Genomic DNA, 15713 nt, shown 5'->3' with positions numbered 1-15713 from the left:
TATATATAATACTCATTTGTTTTATACAAAAAATGTGTAAAACAAATGAATTTTATATACAATAGTTCACAGATTATGTAAACTATATATAATATTTTCGCCTGTGTAGATTTCAAAAAGTGCAGAAAGATTTAAATGATTTTCTAAAGATTTTTAAGATTTAAAATGTTACGCTAAGATTTTTGATAGATTTAAAAGATTTCGAAAAGATTTAGATTATTGCACGAAAATTTCAGATAGATTTTAAAAAGTGCACAAAGATTCCAATGATTTCCTAAATATTTCAGAAAGATTTCAATAATTTTACAAAGATTATAAAATATTTAAAAAATATTTCAAAGTTTTCTGAAGACTTCCAAAGATTTAACAAATATTTCAAGGATTTCAAAAACTTAAAAAATATTGCAAAATATTTCAAAAACATTTCGAAAATATTCCAAAATTTATGAAGACTTACAAAGATATTATAAAGATTTAATTGATTTTCCAAAGATTTTAAAGATTTCAAATGTTTCGCAAAGATTTCGGATAGACTTAAGAGATATCAGAAAGATTTAGATTATTGCACGAAAATTTCAGATAGATTTCAAAACGTGCACAAAGATTTCAATTATTTGATTAGGATTTCAGAAAGATTTCAATAATTTTACAAATGTTATAAAATATTTCAAACATTTCCAAAGATTTTACAAAGTTTTCACAAATATTTCAATGATTTCAATAACTTCACAAATATTACAAAATATTTCAAAAATATTTATAATATTATTTAAAAATTTCTAAAGATATCAGAAAGATTTTACAAAGATTTCAATGATTTTCTAATGATTTTAAAGATTTCAAATGTTTCGCAAAGATTTCGGATAGATTTAAAAGATTCAACAAGGATTTCAATTATTGCACGAACATTTCAGATAGATTTCAAAGATTTCACAAGATTTCAATGATTTTCTACGAATTTCAGAAAGATTTAAATAATTTTACAAATATTATAAAATATTTCAAAAACATTTTGAAGATCTCGAAATATTTTCAAACATTTTGCAAAGGTTTCGCAAATATTTAAATGACTTCAATATCTTCACAATTACTACCGAATATTTAAAAAATATTTGAAATATTTTGAAAAAAATCCAAAGATATCAGAAAGATTTACATGATTTTCTAAAACTGTTACAGATGTCAAATATTTCGTAAAGATTTCGGATAGATATGATAAGATTTTAAAACGATTCAGATAATTGCAGGAAAATTTCAGATAAATTAAAAAAGTGCATTATAAAATACTTCAAAAATATTTCAAATATTTCAAGGATTTCAATAACTTTAAAAATATTACCAAAATATTTTTTTTAAAATTGTAAATACTTCAATATGATTTCGCAAGCTATTATAAAGATTTGAATGACTTTCCAATGTTTGTAAAGATTTCAAATGTTTCGCAAAGATTTTGGAAAGAATCAAGAGATTTCAAAAACATTTAGATTATTGCATGAAAATTTATTTAGGTTTCAAAAAGTGCACAAAGATTTCAATGGTTTCCTAAAGAATTCAGAAAGATTGCAATAATTTTACAAATTTAATCAAATATTTCAAAAATATTTCATAGATTTTCAAAGATTTTCAAAGCTTTCACAAATACTTTATAGATATTTCAATAATTTCCAAAAGATTTTAAATGTTTCGCAAATATTTCAAATAGATTTCAAAGACTGCACAAGAATTTCAATGATTTCTCAAAAATTTCACAAAGTTTTCAATAATTTCACAAATATTATGCGAGATTTTAAAAATATTCCAAAGATTTCCAAAGTTTGCCAAAGATATTTAAAAAATTTTCTCACATATTTCAGATAGATTTTCAATAGGCACAAAGATTTAAATGAGTTCCCAAAAATTACCAAATATTACCAAATATCTCAAAAATATTTCTAATATTTTGAAAAGATTTCCGAAGATGTCAGAAAGATTTGACAAATATTTAAATGATTTTAAAGATTTCAAATATTTCGCAAAGATTTCAGATAGGTTTCAAAGAGTACACAAAGATCCTAATAATTTCCTATGGATTTCAGAAAGATTTCAATAATTTCACCAATATTAATAAATATTTTAAAAATATTTCAAAGGTCTCTAAAGATATCTAAAGATTTCACAAATTATTCAATGATTTTCAAAATATTTAACAAAGATTTTATATAGATTTCATAGATTGCACACAAATTTAAATAACTTCCCAAAGATTTCAAGTAGATATTTGAAAAAAGGTTAACGGTCCGGAAAATTTAATCATTTGATTTCGGAGGAAGGCTAATCAATACTTTGCTCCTCCCTGGTCAATTTCTAGAGGGGGCATTGCCTAGGGGTCTGTCGTCGTTGGGTTACGAAACCCTAACTCGAAGCCTAACTTTACTAACTTTTTATATTTGAAAAGTGTATAAAACTAACTTTACGTAAATTCTTCACCCATTCCTTGTAATCAGATAATGGACGACCGCTGGGAGAGTGAAGTGATCGAGTACGGTGCCATCAACATCACTGGGTTTCGCATAGTGGATGACTCTCGACCCTACGTGAAGGAGTTTCTCGAAAACTGGCGACGCCTCGACCCCGCGGTCCATCATGGCGCCGGTCGCCAATCTATATCAGTAAGTACACATTTTTAAGATATCGAATTCACTGAGGTCTCAAATGTTTAGAGGGTTTGAAAATTCAGAAAACTCAAAAAGAAAACAACTTTTGCAATCGCATGGACTGCTCGGTTATTCGAACTGGTAATCCGATGTAATTTGAGTACTCTAATTTAATCCACTTTTAATCCAGCTTAATTCCTTACGAAAGTTTTTTTTCCAGATTAATGAATGCACAGAAATCTTTGTTCTTTACGGGCAAACTTTTTTGGGTGATCTGTCTGAAGTTAAATGTCTGATCCGCACATGATCATCCTAGCGTAAATCAAATTTGGACTTTTCAGATATTTTCTTCTGTAATTTTTGTGACCATCAGAAATTTTGTAAAAAATATTTTGCCAACGGTACTTAGTAAGCTGATAGCTGCATAATTGTTGCAGTTGCCTTTATCACCCTTTTCCTTGTAAATTGGACAGATACTCATCTTTTTCCAGGCATTTAAAAATTTCCCAATTTTAGCACATTCATATAATCACTCTGCCTTTCAGGCGAATACTCGTCACCACTTTTGAGAATTTCAGCAGTAATACCATCCACACCATCAGGCCTACTATTTTGTACATTCTTCATTAACGATTTAATATCAGAGGAACAGGTTCTTTCAATAGCGTTATTACTTCCTTTACTACTAACCTTGACATACTTTCAAAATAATTTTTTAGTTTCTTCAGAATCATTTTGGATTTCCTTATGGTATCTTCTTTAGCTTTAATTTTACACTTGCTTTTTTTAACTAGTATATTTTATTTCCTATCCTTATCCCTATAATCATTTTCTATTTTAATTCTATCATCGCTGCAAAAACCTGTAATCTTCAACTTGCCTTCTCAGAGGCAATGAATACCAAATAACGCTCTAAAAACTTACAATGTTATAAAAACGTTTTTAGAACGTATTCGAAACATTGGACGTTTTTTGGACGTTTTTCGGCCTGACTTACAATATTTTTTTGGACGTTCTAAAAACATCTTTTAAAGCTTACGTCCTAAAAGGGTCTTTTGGACGTTTTCAAAACGTCTTCAAATTTCGTGCCCTCTGTGTTTATTTATCTTGGGGTTTCTCACTAACATCACCGCGGATTCCATCAATCCACCAAAGAATAGTTTAGTTTAATTTTTTTCCAATTTATAAATTTAAAACAACACTATTTTCTACCATTTTAGGCTGCAGCAGCTCTGATGTATGATGCAGTGTTTGTACTTGTTGAGGCACTGAATAAGTTCACACGAAAAAAAGCTGACCGAAATAACCAGAGACGCACAGGTGTGCCAAATATGGGTCTAGGGATAAACACCACACTTCCCATGGATTGCAATCCCAAACAAGGTTGGGTTACTCCATGGGAACACGGCGATAAGATATCTAAACTCCTGAGAAAGGTTAGTAAAAGTCGACAGAAATCCAATACTAGTGTGTGTAAAATTATTTGAAAATGTCTGAGTATTATCTGAAAGCCTGATTGATGACCCTGTTGAGGTCACGGAATTATTTGGGGCTAGAAAATATTGTTTTCTGTGCAAAATATGACACACGTATTTTTTCGACAAAAAGATAGTGTTTGAGATTTCTGGGTTTTCATGTGAAATCGGTCATTTTTTAAAAAAATTGTAGTTAATTGCTAGGAAATGTTTTGGGATCCTAAATGTTTATAGAGTCTTAAATGGGTATTATCATTCTTAATACATGATGACATAATCTCAAACAAGTTGAAGGGATTAAAGTACCATAACGAACCTTAAAATTTATGTCAATTGCTAAAAGATATTTTTGGATTATAAGTGTTCGAAGAGTCTTAAATATGTATCAGCATCCCTAATACATGTTGACATAATCTCAGACAAGTTGAAGGAACGAAAGTACGTTAACGAATTTTGAAATTTCAGCCAATTGCTGAAAAAGGTTGCTGGAATATAAATGTTTAAAGAATCTTAAAGAGGTGTTAGCATCCTTAATTTAAAATGAAATCATACCAAGAAAGTAGAAGGAATAAAAGTACCTTAACGAATTTTGAAATTGCAGGCAATTGCTGTAAAAGGTTGTTTAAGGAGTCTTGAATATGTATTAGCATAATCAATGCAAGCAGCATCATCCCAAACAAGTTAAAAAAATGAAAGTAGCTAAAGAATTTTTAAACAATCAATTGCTAAAAAAGGTGGACAAATTAAATTAGTTTAATAAATTTTGAAATTTCAGTCGTTGGGTAAAAGATATTCTTGGATCGTAAATGTTTGAAGAGACTTAAATAGGTATTAGAATCATTAATGCAAGAAGCCATCATCTCGAACAAGTTGGCTGAATGAAAGTAGCTCAACAATTAATGCCAAATGAATTTTGCAATTTAAGTCTCTTTTCCAAAGCGCTACGGCTAAATAAATAAGATACCAAGTACTTCTAGTTTATGATAACTTGCAAGGACTAGGAAAATTAATCTTAAATTCAATTAGTTTATTCTACAGTGTCCCTACTACTCTGAAAACATTGGTTTTAAATATGTATACTTTGTATGCAAAGTTTATTGGAAATTATTTAATTCCTGATACAAAATAGGCATGAACTAGATCTTTTCTGCAAAAAGAGTTGATATACATCGAAATTCATAACGTTTTCTCTCCTGAACATATACCGGGTTTCAGGATACAAAATACAACATCTGTCGCTGACAGTAATTGGAATTTCCTGGTGCTCAGCAGGCATCCACTACTACGACCCTCTAACGAAATCCCACTTTTTAACTGCAGGGTGAACATTTGCATTTTATTTTTTGTATCAAAATATTAATTATTAATTTAAACTTTGCTTTATTTTAAAAATAGTTCATTATTATTATGATTCCATCTTAAAAAGTGGTTAAACGATATGGGCTATTCACAGTAACCTTTGAATTTTATGTCCTAGTTATTCAATTGTGTTTGATGATAGAATTACAATTAATTCATTATAAAAATTCCATTAAGTATGAATGTTATATACATAAGAGCAGAAAAAGACCTCGATAATGTTAAACGGATCCTTTTTTCTCATATCTCCGAGAGACAAATGCTCTCCTCATCAATAAAAAAAATCCAAATTGAAAAATGAGTACTTACTAAAATTATAGAACTGAAAGGTTGATCGAAAGGTTGATATATAAAACATAAAGAAATAATTGCAAAAGAACATAAAAAAGGAGAAAGATAAAATGAAGATTTGTAGCTTTTTATTTATTTATTTATCAACATTTCTTTTACGAGAATCTTAAGATCCTGGAGAATAACCCGTATGTCTCGAAAATCTCTTAATCAATGGTGAAAATTTAGCTTTTTTTGCTGAAAATTGATATTTTTTACTAGAATGTTTAACTCTTCGGGTGAAAATGCATATATATACCTTGTAAAAAATGTTTGTTTATGTATTAGAAAATCAATTTTCTTGGTGGGAAAATCATCTTTTTATTTTTAAAATTTAACTATATGGTTGGGAATTAAAGTTTTTTGTTTGAAAATATCAATACTTCATTGAAAGTTAATCTACTTTGTTCAAAATTCACTGTTTTTTGGTTTAGTATTTGACTATTTGGTTGAAGGTTGATAGACTTTGTTAAAAATTAATTTTGTCGTTGTTGAAGATTGAACTGTTTGGTTGAAAATTTAATAATTTTGTTGAAAATTTCCATTTACTAGTTGACAATTACTTTTTTTTAATTGAAAATTAAACTATTCTATTTTTGATTGAAATTTATCTTTATTAGTTTAAAATATATCTATTTGATTGAAAATTTATCTTTTTTCGTAGAAAAATAATATTCTTGGTATAAATTTCATTTTTTGTCGTAGTTAAAAATGCAACTATTTGGCTAAAAATCAACATATTTTGGGTTAGTATTAAACTGTTTGGTTGCAAATTTGATTTTTTTGTAAAAATAAATTTTACAAAACTCTAATTTTTGTTATTTGTTAAAAAAATTTCACTCCTTATGAAAATTCAACTATTAAAAAAATTCAATTATTTTGTTAAGAAGTGATCTTTTCTTTCGGAAATTCAACTGTTCTTTTGAAAATTCGCCTTTTGTGACAGAAACTTCATCCCGCGGGATTGAAAATTCATCTTTTTTAGTAGAAAAGTTCTGAGCAAAAAATTAATCTTCTTGGTAAAAATGTTTTTTTTTAATAGTAACATTTGATTGATAAATAATTTATTTTGATTGAGGGATAAGCTGTTTGGTTTCAAAATTGTCTTTTTTTTTTGATCCACTTTGTTGAAACTTTGTGTTTTTTTGTTATTGTGAAAATGAATTTTTAAAACTGAAGACTGAATTATTTGGCTGAAGATTTATCTATTTTATTAAAATTTTGTCTTTTTTAGTAGAAAGTAAATCTCATTAATTAAAAATTAATTCTTTTGGTTGAAAAAAATTGTTTTCAGATAATTATTTTTTAGACTATGCGCATTTTTTGCGCAGAAGAATAAAACAATCGTAGGAGCGTTTTTTTGAAGAATTAAAAATTGGTTTATCAACAAAAAAATATTTTCATAAAAAACTTTTCTTACTCAAGGATTGTTAAAAATTAAATATAGAGTCAAGATAGATCTACCTTTTTTTTTGTAAAATGTTGAATCTACAAAGCGTTATATATTCCTTCTATTGCAAAAAAAATTTTTATCACAGAAAAAGTTATTGACGTATTTTTTTAATCACTGGTTCATCTAAGGCAATATAAAACAGTAGCCAATAAGTATCATTCCACTTCCAAGATCTTTCGCTTAAAGTTGGTTTTAACTTGTAGGAATTTGAATCTTTCATCATATGAGATATCAATGATATGAATTATTGTCCTTTTCTTTCTTTTCTAATTTTTTAAATACTATGAAATACAAAAAAGTTGAATTAATATTGATCTTATATTTTACATTTAAAATTATTTTAAAAATTCAAATGAGATTAAAGTTTTTGATATCCCATTTAACGTCCAATAATGAAGTTAATGTGCAAAATTTATGAAAATAAAACCAAGAATACAAGGACCAGATTTGGACAAATACCATACAATGTTCCTATTGCGAATTAAAAAAAGGTATACATTTTCCTAACAAAGAAAATTAAAAGAAAAAAGATGTGTTTTTTGAACAAAAATAAAAAAGAGGAACGAAAAATGAGAAGTCAATCAACAAATCTTCTTCCTTCTCTTTTTTATTTCTTGTGTCTTTTTTATTTTTGTTATTATCAAATCACAATAAAGAAACATTTATAAAAAATAATCAAAAACGTTTGGGCACTCATATAGCAACCTTATCAAGGCAAACAAATATTTTAAAATATATAAATTCGAGCAGGTAGGAACAGCAACGAAACCACAATGCTCTCTCCCTAACTACTCGAGAATCAAGATTTACAAAATTTAGATTCTCGGGTTTCAGGGAGAGGGCATCGTAATAATAAAAATAAAAAAGACGAAAGAAAGAAGAAAGATAAGGAAGGCCATTTTGTTGGTTGCCTTCTTATTTTTCTTTACCCTTTTTTTATTTTTGTTCACAAAAAGAATTTTCCTTTTCTGTTTTAGGAAAATTGTAAACTTTTTCGAAATTGCAATAGGGCCATTTTATGATGATTGTTTAAACTTAGGTGTCGTATTATTGATGTTATTTTCAGGAGTTCTGCAGATTAAAAATTATGTAAGAACAAAAAATAATAATAGCACTCGTGTTTCTATTTTTAAATCATCCAATATTGAAAGGTCCAATAAAGATAATGGTTCCATCCACTAGAAACCTTTTTTTACAACTCGAAATCAGGCTTCAGAATATAACTAAAATGTATTTCGAAAGCATCCTTGACACAGCTTTTACGATGTTTACATCCTTTCAGGTCGAGATAGAAGGACTCTCGGGTCTCATTCGTTTCAAGGAAGACGGTCGGCGTCTGAATTACACACTTCATGTCGTTGAAATGACAATTAACAGTGCCATGGTAAAAGTGAGTATTCACTAACTTAATCCCTTATTATAGATCGATTTTTTTGTAGTAGCGACCAATGTTGAAAGCATGTAAGAGATGGGAAGAATTATCGATCTTCTAGTCTACCGAAAAGCTTTTTTATTGAGCTAAATTAAAAGAAAAGGCTTTCAAAATAAATTTATAAAAATGCTTTGCTTGATTTGTTTCCTTATAATTATTTTAATAAAAACATATTCTAATCATTATCTTTATTGAATCACGAAACAAATTTAGAAAATTTTAAATAAATATTTTTAAGAAAACTTTAAAATTTGAGAAAAAGAACCTGCCTGAATCGATTTCGAATCAGGCAGGATTCTATACCTGAAATCGCAGAATCTTTCGGAGACGAAATTTGTTGTTTTTTTTTTTCATTAAAACTATAACTTTTTACCTAATTGCGATATGATTTTATTTTCGATTCTAATAGCGGTTCTAAGTGGCGGTTTGTTTGCTAAAAATAAAGGTCGTGTTTAAAAAAAAACCCACCCTAAAATTTTTTACTAATTTTTTTTCAATTTGTACTGTGGTAAGGAAGATATCGTAAGTTTGATGCTGGCTAAATAAATTTTGTGACTATGAGAATTTTTGTTTACAATCAAATTTGCCCTTTTTTCTTAGAGACAATGACAGATAGGAAAAAAATTAAGACCTTTACTTTTTTGCACTCACAGAATCCAAAAATCATAAAATTTTATTGGTGTCTGTCAATCTGTATGCCTGTCTGTATGTCTGTATGTCTGTATGTATGGTTACCTGAATGTTGTAGCCACGCTTACTTTTGAAGAATTTGTCCAGTCAAGTCAGCCTTTGATACAATTCTGATAGTTCCCAAAATGAAGGCTAAGATCGTTAAGCAGATATTTCCAACAAAAATTAAAAAATTTAGAGCATTTTCAAAGTTAAAAAAAAAATTTTTTTCAAATAAAATTTTTTTTGTCAAAGTTTCTTATAGATGAGTAGAAGACTTGAAAATTATCAAAATAAAATTTTTCATTTTGCTGAAAATTAGAAAAGTTATATACTCTTGAAAATTTTGAAAATGTTCAGAGAAATAAGAAATATATATTTTTCTAAGAGATTAAAAAATTTCATTTCAATTCACTACTAGATATCAAATATATTTACAAAGCTATGTCAGTTACATTTTTCGATCAGACAAAAATTTAAAAAACTTGAGCTTTTTCAAAATTTAAATAAAAACTATTTATGAGTAAGAAATTTTTGTCAAATTTTCTGATGCGCGTCAAAATGAATTGCAAATTATCCTAATTACATTTTTAAATTCGAGAAAAAATCAAAAAGTTACATGCTTTTCAACATTTTGAAAATTTTCTAAAAAAGGAAAAACAAATTTTTCAATCGCTTCAGAAATATCAATTCAAATTTCTATTAGATGTAAATTATATCTTTTTCTAAAGTATTATCATGAAATTTTGTAATTAGACAAAAGGTGAAAAAGTTGGATCATATTCAACAATATGCAATTTTGATTTTTTAAAAGATCCATCAATTTAAAACGTTATTTTTAGTAGATTTTAACAAGATTTCCAAATTCTTTTGATGAAGTTTTTTAAGTGGACACGAATTATCGAGCGCGAGTTTCCCAATGAGAATGTAATCGTCAAAGTCGTAGGTGAGTTACAATTTATGGTTGTAATTCCTCAGAATTTAACGTACGAAAACGAGCGCGAAGTGCGAGAGAGTACCCACGCGCCATAGGCGTGCTCAAGTTTGCCGCGAAGCGCCGCGCGCACAGCGCATAAGGAGAATGTGCCCGCGCAGCTGGAATTTTTTTTTTCTTTACGTTATATTTTATCTTTACGAGAAAAAATTCATACATTTTCAGGAAAAAAATTCTAGCGGCCTCAAAAATGTTTCAGCTTGCATGAGGCTGTTTAGATTATTTTCTTTTATCAGCAGAAATTGTACCAAATATGGAAAAAATGAAAAAGGAGGGGTTGTCCAGAAAATCTTAATTTTTTTCTTCAAGTTTTGAAAATGTGAAAAACAATCTTTTCTGAAAAACTCCATGTTTATTATTCTTTCAAATATTTAGGAGAAGTTTCGGTCAATAGAAGGAAGCAATCTTATCAGCATCATCAGGGCTAAACCATTTTCGAGACTGGGAGAATTTTATTTCCTAAAAATTAAATTTTTTCATTTTCCTCGTAACCAATGAAAGATAACGTCAAGAAAAAGAATACCCTTTTCATAGAACTTTTTTAAATGTACCAACTTTTCTCTTAACATTCTTTCGTACTTTTCATTGTTTCCAAGAAAAAGTAGAAGATTTTATTGGAAGAAAAAAATTCTCCTTGCTACAGAAGTTACTTAGCCGGAATCAAACTAAAAAGATATCTTCTTGATCAAAATAAAAATTTTAAAACATTTTTGAAATGGCAAAAAATGTAAGGGTCGGTTTTTTTCGGGAATCGACTATTAATTCATCCAGGAAAACCACCGTTATTTGAATACAACAAATTATGTCAATAAGGTTAAGAGTTATAGAGGTTTAAAACAAGTAGATGTTTGAATAAATGGATTAAACAATTTATTATGGTTTTTAGCAATTTTCTTTCTTTGGATAATTGCTACAAAGTTGCGATTTTTTCTGAAATAATTAACTTTGATTTGCTTTTCTAGTTTTGAACGAATAATAAATAAACATTAGAGAAAATCATAATTTAAACAAACTCTTCCTTTTTTGTCTATATATTTTTTTGAAATGAAACAGATCTCTCAAGCATTCTTTAAATTTTCTATATAGATCATATGAAATATGATCCTTAAAGCAGTTACTGAAATCATTTTTGTTTAGACTATTATTGATCATTTATATTGGCTTCTAACTTTCATTAATCATTAACTTACTACACAAAAAATAGATAGGATGTTACAAAATTCAGAAAAAACCTAAACTTTCTAGAAATTATCAAAGAAAAGATCATTATAAACAATAAATGATTGCTTGAGCAATTATGTTTGTTAACTTGCATTAATTTATGTTTTACTAAGTAAGCGAAAAGTGGACAGGAAGGGAAAAATTTAAAACAACACTGCAATTATCTAGCATTATTATTAGAGAATATAGTTTTTAAAGATAATAATTTATTTCAACCATTTTTTTTAATTTAAAAAACGGTTATAAAACTCTAAGTAAAAAGTGAACCGAAAGTTTAATATTTCAGACAAAACCGCAATTTTTCAAAATTATTCAACGATAATATTATTAACAATAATAAAGAAATGTTAAAATAATAATGTCTGTTCAAATCAATTATATATTACCTTACGCCAATATCAGGTTTTTTTAAAGAAAGGGATTAATTTTTCTTGTGGATAAAAATAAATTTCGTAGCATTATGCATGAAAGGAGCCCGTACAATTTAAATTAAAATCCGGCCCGGTCAAATTAGCTGAAATTGGAGTATAATATAGTTCAAAGCCTCCTGATTAAAAAATCCTAATGGGTACTAGTCCAAAAAATCAAAAGTTTTCGAGATAGGTGGGGCTGAACGCGAAAAATATGAACACAAGCGAATCTAATGCTCCACTTGAAACTTGAAGGTGGGGTGCAGATTTTCCAATAAACTGTGATCAGCACAATCACTGAGAATACTAGAAACACTGGTAAGATCAGTCCAGCTAATAAGGGTAAAAAGGGGCGCTGCTGTCCTGGTAATAACAGGCGAAATCATGGCGCTGTCCTGGCAATGTAAATATTGTTCGAAATATTAAAGGTGGAAGACAGTTCTTTCAATGAATACAAAGATGAAGATCAGTCCAATTATCAAACGAAAAGCCAGTATAGCTACTATGGGCAATGTAATGGGACTATCCTGGCAATGTGAAGATTTTGAAAATAATCAAGGCAAAAGTCATTCTGGACTACCAAAGATATTTTGTAGTCCGGATAATCAAGACAAGACTATAAATCAGTCCCACAAACAAAGGCAAAACATGTTATTCGTCCAGTCGGTTCAGACAAGACTATAAATCAGTCCAACCAACAAAGGTAAGGCATGTTATGAGTCCAGTAGGTTAAGACAAGACTATAAATTAGTCCAGCCAACAGAGGCAAGACATGTTATCAGTCCAGTCAGTTAAGACAAGACTCCAAATCAGTCCAACTATCAAATGCAAGATAAGTTATTAGTCCAGTCGGTTAAGACAAGACTATAAATCAGTCAAACAAACAAAGGCAAGACATGTTATTAATCCAGTCGGTTAAGACAAGACTATAAATCCGTCCAGCCAACAAAGGCAAGACAAGTTGTTAGTCCAGTTGGTTAAGACAAGGTTATAGATCCGTCCAACCAACAATGGCAAGACATGTTATTAGTATGAAGACGCTCACTCGCATTGTCATTTCTTTCTGAATGTCATGCAGTTGTAAAATATAAGACGATCACTCGTATTGTTATTTGTTCCTGAATTTTTATGCAATTCTTAAACATAAGAGGCTCACTCACATTGTAATTTTTTCCGAATTTCAAGCAGTTGTGAAGTCCTTTAGGTTCAGACAAGACTATAAATCATTCCAACCAACAAAGGCAAGATATATTATTAGTTCAGTCAGTTAAGACAAGACAATAAATAAGTCCAACTAACAAACGCAATATATGTTATTAGTCTAGTCGGTTAAGACAAGATTATAAATCGGTCCAACTAAAAAGGCAAGACATGTTATTAGTCCAGTCGGTTAAGATGAATAAGTCAGTCTAACCAACAAAGGCTAGATGATGTTTCACAACCGCATAAAGTTCAGAAACAAATGGCACTATGAGTGATTCTCTTATGTTTTACAACTGCTTGAAATTCAGAAAAAAACCTAAAATGTGAGTCAGCCTCTTATGTTTAGGAACTTCATGAAATTTAGGAACAAATGATAATATGAGTGATCATCTTATATTTCACAACTGCATGAAATTCATAAACAAATTACAATGCGAGTGAGCGTCTTATGACTAATAACATATCTCGCCATTCTCGGTTGGACGGATCTATAGTCTTGTCTTAACCATCTGGACTAACAACTTGTCGTGCATTTGTTGGCTGGACTGATTTGTAGTATTGTCTTAACCGGCTGGACTAATGCCATGTCTTGCATTTGTTAGTTGGACTGATCTATAGTCTTACCAGGCAGTCTGATAAGTCCCGGAAAAATGAAACACGGAGACGTTTTTTGGCCAAAGTCGGTTTTATTTTTCAACATACTCTTCTTTTAGGTCGATGCAGCGAGTTCAACGATTTTCTAACTTTTTGATACCGTCCGAAAAGTACACGATCGGAAGGTCTCCAAAATACGCCTCAGTTTCAGCTAAGAGCTCCTCATTTCAGTGAAAACGCTTACCGGTGAGCCATCTCTTCAGGTTAGGGCCTATAGCATTAGCTACCTTTCTCAATTACACTTTGGGATCATTCAACATCATATCATGGATTTTTTCGACATTTTCTGGTGTAGTGACCTCTTTTGGGCGCCCAGATCGTTCAGCATCAACTGTGCTCGTACGGCCACAACGAAAATCGGTAAACCACTTATGAATCGTTCTAATCGACGGTGCAGAGTCCGGGTAATACTTATCCAGCTTGGCCTTGGTCTCGGATAGCGTTTCCTTGCGAAGATAGTAGTGTTGATCAAAACTCGAAACTCAGATTTTTCCATATTAAAAATAACTCGGAGGTTAGTCGCTTCTCAGTGCTGTAACTTGTAAATGCGTAAACATAAATGGCTGAAGTTTTAACAGGCGTCATTTGAAGGATCAAGCTCGACGAAAATGGTTCACATCAGTGAATACTAATGCCATCTCTTAGAATTTTCAGGTACTTATCAGACTGCCTAGTATCTTAACCAACTGGACTAACAACATGTCTTGTCTTTGTTGGTTGGACTGATATATAGCCTTGTTACAACGAAATGGACTAATAACATGTCTTGCCTTTGTTGGTTTGACTGATTTATAGACTTGTCTTAACCGACTGGACTAATAACTTATCTTGCATTTGTTAGTTTAACTGATTTATAGTCTTGTCTTAACTGACTGCACTAATAACACGTCTTGCCTTTGGTTGGTTGGACTGACCTATAGTCTTGTCTTAATTATCTGGACTACAAGATATCTTTGGTGGTCCAGAATGTGTTTTGCCTTGATTATTTTGAAAATCTTCACATTGCTAGGGCAGTCCTATTACATTGCGTTTAATAGCTGGACTGGCTTTTCCTCTGATAATTAGACTGATCTACAATCTCGTATTCATTGACTGAACTATCTTCCACTTTTAATATTTCGAACAGTATTTACATTACCACGACAGCGCCATGATTTCGCCTGTTATTATCAAGATAGCGCCTTTTTTTGCCCTATTAGCTGAACTGGTCTTACCAGTGTGTCTAGCATTGTCAGTGATTGCGCTGATCACAGTTTATTGACAAATCGGCACCTCATATTCAAGTTTCAAGCGGGACATTACATTCGCCTGTGGTCATATTTTACGCGTTCAGCCCCACCTATCTCGAAAACTTCTGATTTTTTGGACTAACGCTCATCAGGATTTTTTGATCAGGAGGCTTTAAACTATATTATATCGCAATGTCAGCCAATTGAGCGGGGCCGGATTTTAATGTAAATTATGCGGGGTCCTTTAAACAAATTTTGGCTGACGTTGAGATGTAACCAAAAGGATCATTCGCGAGCTGAAAGTCAACTAATGATGATAACATGACTTTAAGTAATGCGCTTGGTTGAAAGACAACTGCTTTATAAGTTAATTTAGGTCAGCTGATTGTTGAAATTCATAACATTTGTGCGCTATCTTTCAGTTATTAGGAACATGAAATTAATACAAAATTAAAAATTGAATAATTTTAGGAAATATATATTTTTTTAATGCGAGCATTGAATAAATGATTCATTCATGCCTAATAAATCAAGTTGTTTTATCCTCCAAGTCGATGAGATTAGTAGAAGGAAAAAAGAACTTGATGCCACTAAACAAGGCATTTATATCCATTTCAAGCTGCCAGGTACAGAACGTGAATTTTCAATCCT

General features: G+C 30.0%; 1 protein-coding gene across 1 annotated transcript in view; it reads left to right on the top strand.

The window, feature by feature from the left end:
- Positions 1-15713, top strand: part of LOC117176999 (glutamate receptor 1-like) — a 176419-nt gene that overhangs the window by 122685 nt on the left and 38021 nt on the right. The window contains exons 5-7 of the mRNA XM_033367444.1: positions 2484-2648; positions 3854-4069; positions 8533-8640. Of these exons, the coding sequence (XP_033223335.1) occupies positions 2484-2648; positions 3854-4069; positions 8533-8640 (489 nt within the window). The remainder of the gene's footprint in view (positions 1-2483; positions 2649-3853; positions 4070-8532; positions 8641-15713) is intronic.

This window comes from Belonocnema kinseyi, chromosome 7 (assembly GCF_010883055.1).
Source record: "Belonocnema kinseyi isolate 2016_QV_RU_SX_M_011 chromosome 7, B_treatae_v1, whole genome shotgun sequence".
Lineage (NCBI taxonomy): Eukaryota > Metazoa > Arthropoda > Insecta > Hymenoptera > Cynipidae > Belonocnema > Belonocnema kinseyi.
This window is presented reverse-complemented; position numbering and strand designations above follow the sequence as displayed.